This window comes from Alligator sinensis, unplaced genomic scaffold (assembly GCF_000455745.1).
Source record: "Alligator sinensis unplaced genomic scaffold, ASM45574v1 scaffold144_2, whole genome shotgun sequence".
Taxonomy (NCBI): domain Eukaryota; kingdom Metazoa; phylum Chordata; order Crocodylia; family Alligatoridae; genus Alligator; species Alligator sinensis.
Genome location: NW_005841872.1, coordinates 3,408,934 through 3,422,259, shown reverse-complemented (window position 1 = coordinate 3,422,259; position 13,326 = coordinate 3,408,934). Strand labels below are relative to the sequence as shown.

Genomic DNA, 13,326 nt, shown 5'->3' with positions numbered 1-13,326 from the left:
GCTCCTCTCCGCTCGGGCTCCCGCGCCGTGCTGCAGTGCCGGGTCCGGGGTAGGTGATCCGCTGGGGGGATTGGTGCTCTACTTTTTCCGCCTGTTGTTCTGGCGGGGTCTGGTCGTACGCAACCTAAGGTGCCTGGCTAATGCCATTCTGGGAAGCAGGAGGGGCCGCGTCCTTCCTCCAGACAATTGATTGTCGGGGAGGGAAGAAGGCTGGAGCGCCGGAGCTGCTGCACACCTGTCACACCGTGGAGCCTGATTTATACCTGGAGCTGGACGAACCTCCTCGGGGCTTTTCTGGAGCACTTTAAAGGGGGATATCCTCTTCGAGAACCCAGGAGAAGAGGACAAGAGCTTCATGCAATTCCCTTCCTCTCCCCCATGTGAATATTCCTGCAACATATATATCGTGCTTATCCTTCTCCATTCAACTGCACCTTTTACCTGGCCGGAGCGGCTCAGATCATGTCAGCTAAGCTTCTAGTGGCTTTCTTCCTCCTCTCTGTATTCCAAGCCTGGTAAGTCTGCCCTGTGCGCTGCTTCTAGTTTGGGGATGATGAAGCGGGGAGGGGGGTGTTTTCTTTTCCCCACCAGTGTGATGTGTGTGTGTGTGTCTCATGCTGGAATGTCACCCCCAGAGAGTTTGCAAGGTACTTAGTCCGGGAAGCACATCAGGATGCGCTCTCCTTTCATTTTTACCCCCATGATGCTCTGCAATAGCATTAGCCAGGTCTACACCAGGCAGAGGGTATCCAACTCCTCCACAGAGAGGGAATTACCCTCCAAGCCGGGTCTTACATTCTTATTGCTAAGCTCAGGGTTGTCACTTAAAGTCTGAAGCTCGTTAGGCTTTGAGCTTGGATAATGCCTTTCCACCTTACCTGGCTTTGCAGAAAAGTTTTTTCCTTACTTCTCATGTTAGGGAATTAACCCAGTCTTGCCAACGCTTACTGACACGGTACTAAAGCAGGTATGGGATGCCAGGGCTTGCTAACCAGATTGTGTGTGCAGCTGTTCCCACTTAATAGACATGTTGCAGTTCCTTTCATGTACCAGGCATTGTCCGACTAGGTCAGGGATGTCACTGAACCAAGGAGGTTGGGGTTTTTTTGTTTTTCCCTTCCTTCAGTTTAGCCTTCAAAATCCTCGGCTCCAGGATTTGAGAAGGCAGAAAGCTTGGGAGGGCAAAGGCAGGATGCTCTGCCTGCAGGCAAGTGAGGTCAGTCTAGGAGAGCAGGCAAGCCCAAGCCCTGAGTCACCAAAGGGGCACTGCAAAAAGTCCTTTGAATCTCCTGTGATGTTGATTTCTCAGAAGGATCACAGCAATCCTTTGGTGCTTGGATCAAAACAGCAAGCAAGGTGCTTTCCTCTGGGGGTGTTTATCTAAAACATGGAAATATCCTTGCTGGAAATCTCACTATGGAAATGCCACCCTGGGAAATCCTCTGAGATTACCTCTGTGGGTCCCCAGGAACCTCTCCCCTCCCTGACCCCTCCCCCCCACTCCTCTTTTTACTTCCTAGGGATAATGCCTACCTAACCCGAGTTGCATTCAAGTGGGCTGCAGCACTGAAGGAGTAAGTTACTCAGGACTGGGCCTTCCAGCAGCTCCAAGGACCAAATCCTTAAGTGAGGGAAGCTACCTTGTTACTGAGTTTTAGAATAAAATGAATGAAGATATGTCAAAAATGTAAATGATTTCCCACTTCTTACACCATACACCAATTACTAGGACCTACTGAAGGATTGGGGGGTGCCGAGGAAGGAAAGGTGAAAGAAAAGCAACCCCCTCCCCCCCCCCCCCAAAAAAAAAACAAAAAAACCCAAACCAAAACAAAAACAACCCAGACATCAAGAACTCCTCCTCCAGCTCCTGTAAGGAGATGCCCCAGCATTTACACCTATCTGGATACCAAATACTGTAAACTCAAGCCAAACCCAGCATTTCTCATTGGATACCATTATTGAAGACCATTAAGTCTCCTACATAATAACTGCAGGGAGCCCAGCCAGAGGAATCCCTCCCTAACAGAGCAGCTGCAGTGAAGTGAAAAAGATAGACAAGTTTGGAGTTAATTTGCTTCCTCTCTCCCCCACCCCACAAGCAAACCATCTCTTTCTTAATCATTTTCAAGCACCGAGATGCTAATTCCTGGTTACGTGGACAATTAGATTTTTTTTCCCAGACTGTGTGTGCCAGTGCTTCCCTCTTAGTTCCCCTTATGCTGTAGTAGTACTGCTTCACTGGATGTTCAATTTTTCCTCCATCCCACAAAATTCCAGATCTGCCCCTTTGATTATGACTGACAAGTATTAAGGTCTGAAATGCAAGATCTCAGAACTGAGGCTAGAGAAAACTGTACCTCTTGTCAAAAGATCACTTGCACACACTGGTTTCAAGCTTCCTTCTTTGTTGTGTTCCTTGTGTACCTCACTTTTGTCTTTTCATAATAAAGCCTGGGTTACCTAATGAGGATTTGGAGGGCTGACAGGTCTGCTGCCTATTTCCTAAATGCCAAGGATTGAATCCTAATTTTCCTGTAAATGTCGAAAAGGCTCAAGGTCTGGGAATATGGCTGTCACTCCTGGAAGTGAGAACTAAGCAATGAAACTGCAGCCTTAAAGCTTAGTAAGACCTTAATTGTTCAGAGGCAAACAAGGGAGGTAATAAATTGCTTGCAAAAAATTTACATAATATACATCACTGTAGTTAGCATAGATTACTTTGAATAATTTTAGCCACCTCTCTCCACCCCCAGTTGCAATCAAGCACCTAGTTAGGCACACAAAACCTCCAGGGTGAAGCTCTGTGGGAAGCAATTCACTGAAGGGAGAAGATTTAAAAGACTTGGCAATTATCAGATTTTTGTTGATTATTGGTTTTAAGGAAGCTGCAAACTAATGTGTAAACCATTTTATAACACTGAGAGGATTAAATTAATTCAGTCCTCATTGAAACCTGCAGCTTGCATGGTAGTTCCATAGGTGCAGCTCAGGCCAGAATTTAGCTGGTCCTTGGTTCACATTCACCCAACCATGCAGGTTGTTAGTTGTGGGACACAAGCCATGTGAATCTAAATGATACATTGTTTGCACGCAGTTCAATGAATCTAGCATTGTAAATATGTGACTTATCACGAGACTCAAAAGAAAAGAAAACATCTTAGATTGAGTGACACACATGGGCAAGATGATCTGAAAATTGCAGCTTATGCACCACAAAACTTTCATCATTTCAAACACACTCCCATTCAGTTCTTAACTATTCACATGTGATCCTGCAAGCTTTCCACACAAAGGACTCTCAGTGCCTCCATTTAGAGATGTTTTTATATAGATTCCATAATCAAGAAAAAAGTCCTTTACATTTGGCTTATTCTTTGCAACAGCCTCGAAAAGGATTCTAAAAGGCCATCTTAATTTCTTATGTGTATTTTTCCCCCATTTATATGGCATGCCTGCAGTGGTATATTGATGGGGAGGGATGGGGGGCCATGCCCTGGGGCGCTGGCCAGGGAGGGGGGCAGAGGCTGTGTCCTCTAGAGGTACTCGGTCCCCTGGCAGCACTTCTGGATTCATTCCTGGGGTTTCCAGGCTTGGTGATTGGATGCCGGGGAATCCCCCTCCTCCCCACCCCGCTTGGCAGCAGATGGGGAGGACGCATATGGAAGCATTAGCTCCCCGGTGCCAGAGACCCATGGTGCGCCACTGCATCCCTATAACAAGCAATCCAGGCATATTTAAAAGCACATACAAAATGCATATACAATTTAGGCACATTTAAAAGCATATACTTTATTCTTATTTTGTATCATTGTTGGTGGGTGAACGTACATGAGAGAGACGGAAGGGGAGAGGGAATGCAAAGTACTGTAACACCTACCAAAGGAGAAACAAACTCCAAAATTAACTCAGTGAAAACCCTGAGTTAATGCATAAAAGTAGCAAGGTGCCTAGAAAATAAACAAATTGGCACTGGGAGAAGGGGAAGAGCAAAGTCAAGGGTCTAAGTCCTGGTCAATGCTTGCAGTGAAAACTGAACTTTGACTTGAGCAGATCCTTGGTGTGGACAAGACCCATGAATTTTATAGTCAAGGCACAAAGCCATAGAGAATAAGTGGTCAGTTTTTAGGCTGGAAAGTAGTAAACACTGGGGTCCCCCAGGGATCTGTGTTGGGACCAGTGCTGTTTAACATATTCATAAATGGTCTGGAAAAGGGGGTGAGTAGTAAGGAGGCCAAACTTGTGGATGACATAGAATTATTCAAAGTGGTAAAGACCAAGGCAGACTGAGGGACTACAAAAGGATATGGCACATTTGAGCAAATGGGCAACTAAATGGCAGGTGTAATGCAATGTAGATAAGTGTAAAGTGATGCACCTTGGCAAAAATAACCCAAACTATACCTACAGTATGGTGGGCTCTTCATTAACTGTTACCACACAGGAAAGAGGTCTGGGAATTGTTGTGGACAGGTTGCTAAAAACAGCAGCTCAGTGCTCAGCAGCCATCAAAAAGGCAAATAAATAACATAAAATGAAATAAAATAAAAATGTAGGAATTATTAAGAAGAGAACTGTAAATTAAACTGAAAGTCTCATCATGCCTCTTCATAAATCTATACCTTGAATACTGTGTCCAGTTCTGGTCCCTACATCTCAAGGATATAAGATCTAGAGAAAGTCCAGAGAAGGGCAACAAGGATGACTGGTGGTATGCAGGGCTCCCCTATGAGGAGAGAGACTAAAGAGGCTAGACTTATAAAGTTTAGAAGAGAGACACTTGAGGGGGACATGATAAATGTTTACAAGATATTAAACAGTGAAGAGAAAGTACAATGGGATTTATTATTTACTCTTTCTCAACACAAGAACTAGGGGGTCACAAAATTAAACTAGCAGATAGTAAGCTTAAAACTAACAAAAGGAAGTTATTATGTGTTGTGTGAAAAATTACAGTATAGATCTCATTGCAACCAGATATTGTGGAAGCTGACAATTTAGCCAGATTCAAAAAAGGGACTGAACACATTATTGGAGGAAAGGGATATCAGTAGCTATTGAGCATGGCAGTTAGAGATACAGCCTCTGGATCAGAACTTCTTTGACCTTAAATGCGGCAGACTGCAAGTGACAGGAACAGTAAAAACAAAACAACCCTGGTCATACCCAGTTCTATTTCCCTTTCAGCATCTACTCTCCATCATTGGGTGATGTGGCATACTGGGCAAGATAGAGCTATTCTTACGTATATTCTTGTTCTTGTGCAGTCGTTTTCATCTGTGCAAAATAACATCAGATCAGAAAGGCAACTTGTAAGGTAGAAGGCACAGATATTACCCTCCCTCTATCCTCCATGTACGTTTCTTGTCAGTTTGAGCTTCCCAAATGTTCTTGAGGGATCAGGTAGAAGTAGACACCAAGATACTAAGAACCCAAACTGTTAAAAGCTTCATAAATTAAGTTCAACCCTTTACCTTGCACTTGGGAAGGAGCTACACTGGCAAAAACAGTTTCCTACATGTGAAAGCCACACTAACCGGGCAGTTGCATCCTGCACTAGCTGAAAATCTAGTTGTTATTTCATTTTATTACTATAGTCATAAAATATGGATAATCCAGCTCTTAAAGAAAGAAGAATTTTAGCTTTCAAAATCCCCCTGGTATGGAACTGTAGAAATAGTATCATTAAAAGTGTAAGGCTTTGATTCTGAGATTCAGACTGACTTACGCAATGTATTTATGTGCTTGTGGTAATCCATATTACATTCAAGAAGCAAGTTCTTAATTCTAAGCCCTGTATGACAGTAGGTTCTGAATTTTAAAAGCACTGAGAATATAATAATTTATTAATAGGATGAAATGACCAGTAAGTATTAAAAGATCTGAATTTTTAATATTCTTATTAGCCTGCTGTGCAGGAGATGAATCAGTTGTGTTGAAAAAGTCATATTATAATACTGCAGGGTATTCACTCACCATGGGAATCTGACAAGTTAACAACTATAGGTAGGTTGAATGTATGTATGAGTATGTGCATGTGCATGCTGGGGAGAAAGAAGAGGGGATAGACCTAGTTTGATACCTGCATTAATTCACATCTTAAAGTTCCACTTGGACATAATGGTAGAAGATGACTTACACATTTAGTATCCCATATATTTTTATCACTAACAGCATATCCTTTAACAAAATGCAAAAAAATTGGTAGCTGTTCTGCAACAAGGAACTCCAAAACTTTTTCAAGTGTCTGAGGCAATTTTGTGACAATATAAATTCAGATTGAATTCTTAAAAGATAACATCTAATTTTTTTTAACGCAGTTCTAGGAAGGTTGAAGAAGATGAATATGAAGATGTAACAGCTAACCAAAAATGGGTATTAGCTCCAAAAGCACAAGACACAGATGTGACTCTCATACTAAACAAGTTGCTGAGAGAATATGACAAAAAACTACGGCCAGATATTGGAAGTAAGTGCTCTCTCTTTTTTTTCTTTATAGGAGAGAAAAGATATAAGAGTAAACAGATGGTATTATTTTGTGTTTCTATGACTCTGGGTTGTGTGCACAACACTAAGATTGGGAATGAAATTTTTTCAGTTTGGGAAGGTTCAACCCTAGAATTCTAATGCAGATGTTTAATGGCAGCATCTCGTGGCAATTTTTAAATGCTGTTTCTCATTGGACCATTGAAGACATCTTAATACAGTCAGGACTATTTTAAACATGGGCAGGTTGAAGGACAAGAAGTCTACATGGCCAGCCTACCAGATCTCTTGGCAGGTCATTGGAAAAGTCAGAAATAAACTTATTTCTGAACAAGACAGCCAAACAAAGCAAAGAAAATCCCAAACAACCCATCCCCACCTGAGCCCACAGTTCTGTGCACCCCAATGAATGATAAAAATAACACGGGATGACGGGGGAACAGATAATAACTTGTTTGTCTTCAGCATCTGGCTGTCTTGGGAAAAAGATGGACTGACAAAACCTAACTAATGTTATTTATACTATAATTCAACCTTGGTGTGTCAGAATTTATGGCATAATTTTACCCCTAATTCTTTCAGAGTAATTCTCCACTGGATTGTGTGGCCAGTTTGCATAATGTGCTATTAATATATTTTTAGAGAAGTGAGGGATCATGAGCAAAACAGAACTCGGGTGACAGTACATTATTTTACTGGCTAGTGCTCCAATGAGATTTGAGGCAAGCAGGATGAGGCTGCAGACAATCCTTATTTATTTAACGGGTGCCAACCAGTTAGACCCTAGTACAATACTAGCAAATAGTACCTAATACTAATAGAACAGCTAGAAAGGAACCTTTTAATAATTTTGTTTTACTGTACTCAGGGACCATGTTTGAAATATCTGTGTTATCTTTTCCTCACACTAATTTGTCAGACTAGATTTGGATAATCTTCAATACCTGATGGGGTAAATGCTTTTCTAAATCCTAAGAGTAACATAGTTCCCAGTCAGCATTAACATCTGCAAGAAGTTAGAGGAAAGATACTTTATTTCACTCTGTATTCCATGTCCTCACATCACTAACTTGAACGAAGAGGATAAATTATGGTTATGTCCACATGGCACAAGATAATCCTCCAGAATCTTAGTACCAGTTTCCATAAGAGTAGTTGTAACACATTTTTCAAACAGTGAAAGATTATTTACTGATAAAATAATTTCGCTTTTCTCTTCTGAATTGTTCTTAAATCTTGTTTTAGTTTACCTAGTAGTTTTTTTTTACAGTTTTCACCAAAACAGTACATTAAAATGATCAATAAAATTATATATAATAAAATAACAGTATTTATACAAATTTCTATTTAAAAGAGTTAAATCACACATTGCCTCATGTATGTTACCAGAGAGAGATTCTGCAGTTCAGTGTTGCAGTTTATTTACTGTAATTTTTTATAAGGATCCCTGGCAACACTACCTTTATCTACTGTAATTTTTTACAAGGACCCCTGGCAGCACTCCCAGACATCAACAAACTTCTTCCTACAGCAGCCATGTGATATAGAGAAGTAACATTGACATTTAATAGATAAGAAATTGACTCACTTGCCCACAGTCACACAAAGAGCTTGCAGTATTGTGCTCAAGTCTTTTGAAGCCTAGTTCAGTATTATGACCACAAGCTTCAAGGTATATCAATTTATGGCTAGAGATAAATGAAGAACGCTAAACCTTCTTCCTTATCTGAGGCATGTGTAGCATGAAGGAACCAGGAAAAAGTGCATAAAAGACAAATGCACAGTTTGGAACACTAATTAAGAATAGTTTTACAGAAGTGCAGGTAATGCCACTGAGTAAACTGTTAAGGCCAAAATTAAGCTAATTGAAAACACCAAAGGTTAAATCCTGTACGGGGACACATTAACTTGCTCTTTAGGGGGTTTCTGTTAGTTCAGCATTTTCTGAAAGCAAATCTGCTACTCCACAAAGCAATGACCAAACACCATTTTATGCAACGAGCTTGGTCAGTATATTCCCAATGGGTGCTTCAAGTTAGGCTTCTACATAGATGGCCTGATTTTTCAAAAGCACTGAGCACCCAGCACCTGCTACCAGTAGAAATTTCTGTTTGCTCAGTGCATTTGGAATTTAGGTCACTTACATAGACGACTAACTACAGATTTAGGAAGCCAGCTTTAGGGTCCTCTTTTTGAAAACTTCAAGGGTTTGTGGTGTGGCAGAGCACACCTATCATACAGTGAAGCCAACCATGGCCTTTTATTCTGCCCAGGATATCTGAGTGCTCGCATACCAGACTTGAACAATTTAGTATTCCAGCATGGACACCATTTCCAGATCAGGCAGAAGGCAGGGCTGGGTGGAAGCTTAGAAACCTGGGCGGTTCAGGGCATGAGCTTTCATAGGCAACAGCATACTATCCCTTACTGAGTGACCTGCTGCCTATACATGAGCTCCGACACATTCTAGTTAGAATGCTCTAGCATTGCCACAATGTCATGTGTATTAAGTCCCCTGAATTTCAAAATGGCTGCAGGAGCACTTTAACTAAAACCCATTGAATGGGGACTTAATACACGTGACGCTGTAGTGTTTTAGTTAGAGGAGCTTTCTGGGAACTGCTCGAATTAAAATGCCCTGCCCCCTCTCACTCTTGAGCACACATACAGGCAGTTTAAAAGCACAAGAGATTCAGTGTTTGAAAGCACTGTAGAATTACTCTCTTTCCAAAGCTACCCCTTCATGGATGAAAGTGGTAGGACACCACGTTTGCAGCTATAGGGTGCTTCAAGTTTTAGATGAGCCTGAATGTACAACCTAAACGTAAGGCAAAGCTACTACAGGTACTTTGATCTAATACTTTCAAAACAGGTAAAGGAAACTGTTGGGGTTTCAAAATCAAAGCAACATCTAACTAATGATGTCCTTGTCTGGCCCTGCTGCCTAACATGTGCCATGGGTTTTTTCCTTTAAAAATATCACAGCATGTGGGGTAGGAGATTGATTTTAACTGTTGTTTTTTGGCAGTTTTCCATTATGTCATAGAGCAATAATTACTTTCTGAATTGAAAAGAAAGAAAATCTTCTTAAATTTCACAGCTTACACCACAGCTTTGGTAAAAATGACTTTTCAAGGAAAGGTTGCATCTTTCCTACTCACTTTTTGGTTATAATTGTGTGGCTAACCACACCAACTCCAACTGGCCCAGGGAACAGGAGCATCCAATCTTGCCTGCAGACCTTTTCTGCAGTGCTTCCAAAGCCAGATGCTCAAGAGCCAGATTCAAGCCTAGTGAAGTGACAGGAGCAACACATTTCCTCCAGTGGGTTTTGCATCAAGCCCTGAGTGCATACCAGACAATTCCCTCCCCATATACTCTGGATTATGATCTGACATTTAGTCAGAGAACAACTGCTATCCCTTCATATTTATTAACCTAATTGCATGAAAAATAATGGGCCCTGATTTAGGAGATTTAATATTGCCTGAGATCTAGAAAACATGACACACATCAAACCTCCATTCATTGGTCAGATTTTGCCATTTCCGTAAATTTTCCATCTGATGTTAGAACCTGGTCCAGTGTTGCATAAAAGTAGTAGATTAACAGCTATGCCAAAATACATTCCTTTCAATTTAGTTTATTTAAATGGAATTATAATGTCCACTTAACTTACGTACAGTTTAGTTTGTGAATGACCTTACAAACAAGTGAAAGCTAGTTTCACCGTGCTATCTTATTTAGATTTAATTTTTTGTGTGTGTGATAGAATTTATCTTGCACTCTCAGAGAAAATAGAGAAAATGTTATTGTTTCAAAAGTATTTTTTTTAACCTCTTATGGACAGAGCCATTGTATTCTGTAATGTAATTTTATATCTAAAATATAACGTGCTGTTCATTCTATTTTTGGTAACAGTCACCTTACCATTATGAAAGGCTTTCAATGGGAGAAACTTCACATACAAAACAGAGATTAACATGAAATAAGCACATAGAAAGCAGAACTCCTACCCCCAACCTAGACATGTGGTCAAGGAATAGTAAACTGTAACACTTATGTAACTAAGGCACTGAGTTTATGTTACCCAACAACTATAGCAGCTTTCTGGCACACTTTCAGTGCCATCCTATATCTTGGCAAAAGGATTGCCTACAGTAGGAAGGCCCATTCTTACCTCTTGTTAGCTAATGTGATAACTACCATAAGACAGTGATGCCATGGTAAAGCAGATTGTAACCGGTGCCCTTTTGGTGGCGTGCAACCAGGTGCAATGTGGGTTTTTTCGTCTTTGCCTCTGGACCTTGTTCAACAGCCAGTGCTTATCTTAATATCTATGCCTATCTGCTAGGCCTCTGTTCTCACCTGCCATGACTTTGATTTTCTTTACTTAGACTGGGAAGCTACCACAGGTTAGGAATTTCAGGCAAGACTAATGGCTGTTTCCTTGAGGCTCCTACCTCCCTTTTCACCCTGGCCATTCACCAACCAGCTGTTACATCATACATGCTCAAAGTCCTTTTAGGTCAATTCTGTGTCAATAATAATCATCTAACTTAATAAAGTCTTATTATAATTTATAAAGAAAATGGTGTTATTAAAGAACTCACAATTTGATGTTCTCTGGTCTCATATATTTATGTCTTGTTATGTGACTCCTTGGAGAACGCTACGATCTGAGTCCTGCTCCAGTGTCCCATTGTCCAGTCCCTTCTCCAAGTGACTGGTCTTGGACTGCTCGGTGTCTGGGGTAGACTGACTATGCCAAGCCAGTCCTGGTCCCTCGACCAGCTGCTTTTGTCTTCTTGGGCTTCAAGCTCATGCCAGTTTTCCCTGGCTTGCTTGCCCTGATCCCAGTCTTCCCCAGCTTGGTTCTGCTGGTGCCAGTCTTCTCTGGCATGCAGGTAAAGCTGCCTTTGCCAATCTTCTCCAGATAGCCTGTTCTACTGCTGGTCTTCACCGGTGTGCAGGCAAGGCTGCCTTTGCTGACCTTCCCCGGCATCTCTCTGTTGCCGGTATTCCTCGGTGCCTCCAACTGTTTGCTGCCCTTCTTCTAGAGCTGGCTTGCTACTTCTATCCAAACTGGGAGAAGCAGACTGCCTTCCTGCTCCCACCCCCCCCCACAAGGGCCATCCATTTTGTTTTTGGAGTCTGGCAATTTCCTTCTTGCTGGTTCCTGATTGGGACTATCCTGGAGCGTGGGAGGTGCGCTCCCACACTTATATAGCATTTTAAAATGAACTAACAGGTCAACATCAACCTGTGAATTTTTTTTTTTTTTTTTTTTTTATTGCTTTTGTGTTGATCAGCTAACCCCAGACACTTTTTTTTTTTTTTCATTGACTTTTTTTTTATGGAACAAAAAAACATTTCCTTATCATCTCCGGTATGTAACCCATGCACCTATGTAACTAAATACCATATTTTAATACAGGGAATTTCAGTTTCAAAGCTGAAGCTGGGCTTGCCTGCAGGGAAACAGAAAGTAGGGAGAGGGAAGGGGAGGAGGGGGGAAGGACTGCTTTGATATTGACTGTGTAGTTGGCCAGTGACTGTGATCCTTCCCTGAGGTCCCTTCCAACCCCAGTGCTCTGGGAGAGGGATGGAAAAACAGCATAAAAGGCAGTGTTGTTTGAACTGGCCTGCTTTCTGCCTTGGGGTCAGTTACTGAGCTATCTCCCAGAAACTCAGCAGAGTTAGACAACAAAGGCTACTACTATTGATTTTCTACTTGCTATTTAGCAAGTGGGATTCTGCAGTACCTTTTGCTTTCTTTCTATACCCTTTTATTTTATTATTATATTCATTGATTGATTCCTTTCAATTTCATACTTGTATTGCCTATTATAATATAGAATTTATATAGGAAGACACATATATACATTTATATATTTTTATAAAGAGAAGATACTACAAAACACAATATGAAGCATGTTGGAAAGGCAACTGGCAAGCCTTCAGGGAGGGGTGGAAGAGTGGGTAGAGAGAGAGGTGTAAGTTCTACCTCCCCTAAACTGAGATGCAGCCTCTTTGCTACAACAAGCAGGCATGAGGCTTCCACTAGTACAGGCATCAAGGAGAGGGGAGCAGTGCCACTGCCTGTTCCTGAGTCTGCATCCCCTCCAAGAAAACCAGCCGTAACCCCCTCCCCGCAACCACCATGAAAACAAGCAGCAGCACCAGCATGATAGTCTCTTCCACCCCATTTTACTTACCATGCTGAGCCTTCCAGTGCCAGAGGAAGAGCTGGATCTAGATCTGAGTGCCCTAGCAAGAGAAATTCTGGGGAAGGAGGGGGAATCATCTGAGTTTGTGCTCCACTCCCCTCAAGTTTCCCTTAGAGCCAGGTCTCCTTCCTCAGAAGACACTTCAGAGGAGGCTGAGGTAGAGGTTATGGAGGCAAGCAGTTCAGCTGAGTCCACTCCTCCTGTTGCTGTGCCTCTGCCTGCTGAGGAAGGGGAAATCGCAGCATCCACACATGCAACTGCACCCCAGAAGCGAGCAGGTAGCGTGGTCTGGGATCATTCTGAGCTGGCAGATAAACCCACATACATTATCTGCCTGCACTGCTGAGCCAAAAGCAGATGGGGCAAGGGAACAAAACACATGAGCACCATGGGGAATCTGATGCATCTCCGCAGTCACCACCCCCTTGACCTTGCTTCTCCTCAGCCTGGCACCAGAGGGAGCATGCCCAAAGGGAAGTCCCCCTCTTGCTCTAAAGCCCCCATCTCCCCAAAGCAGAGGCAGGCCACCCTGGAACAGTGGGGGAAAGGCAGACAGAAAGGGGGGCACATTGCAAGGGCGAGTGAGATCACCCAGACCATTAGGGAAAGG

General features: G+C 42.3%; 1 protein-coding gene across 1 annotated transcript in view; it reads left to right on the top strand.

Annotated features, from left to right (window-relative positions):
- The window catches only part of GABRG3 (gamma-aminobutyric acid type A receptor gamma3 subunit), a 604,315-nt gene continuing 590,989 nt past the window's right edge, over nucleotides 1–13,326 (top strand). Inside the window, exons 1-3 of the mRNA XM_014527425.1 lie at nucleotides 1–49; nucleotides 160–515; nucleotides 6,321–6,469. Coding sequence (XP_014382911.1) covers nucleotides 463–515; nucleotides 6,321–6,469 — 202 coding nt within the window. The 5' untranslated portion in view covers nucleotides 1–49; nucleotides 160–462. The remainder of the gene's footprint in view (nucleotides 50–159; nucleotides 516–6,320; nucleotides 6,470–13,326) is intronic.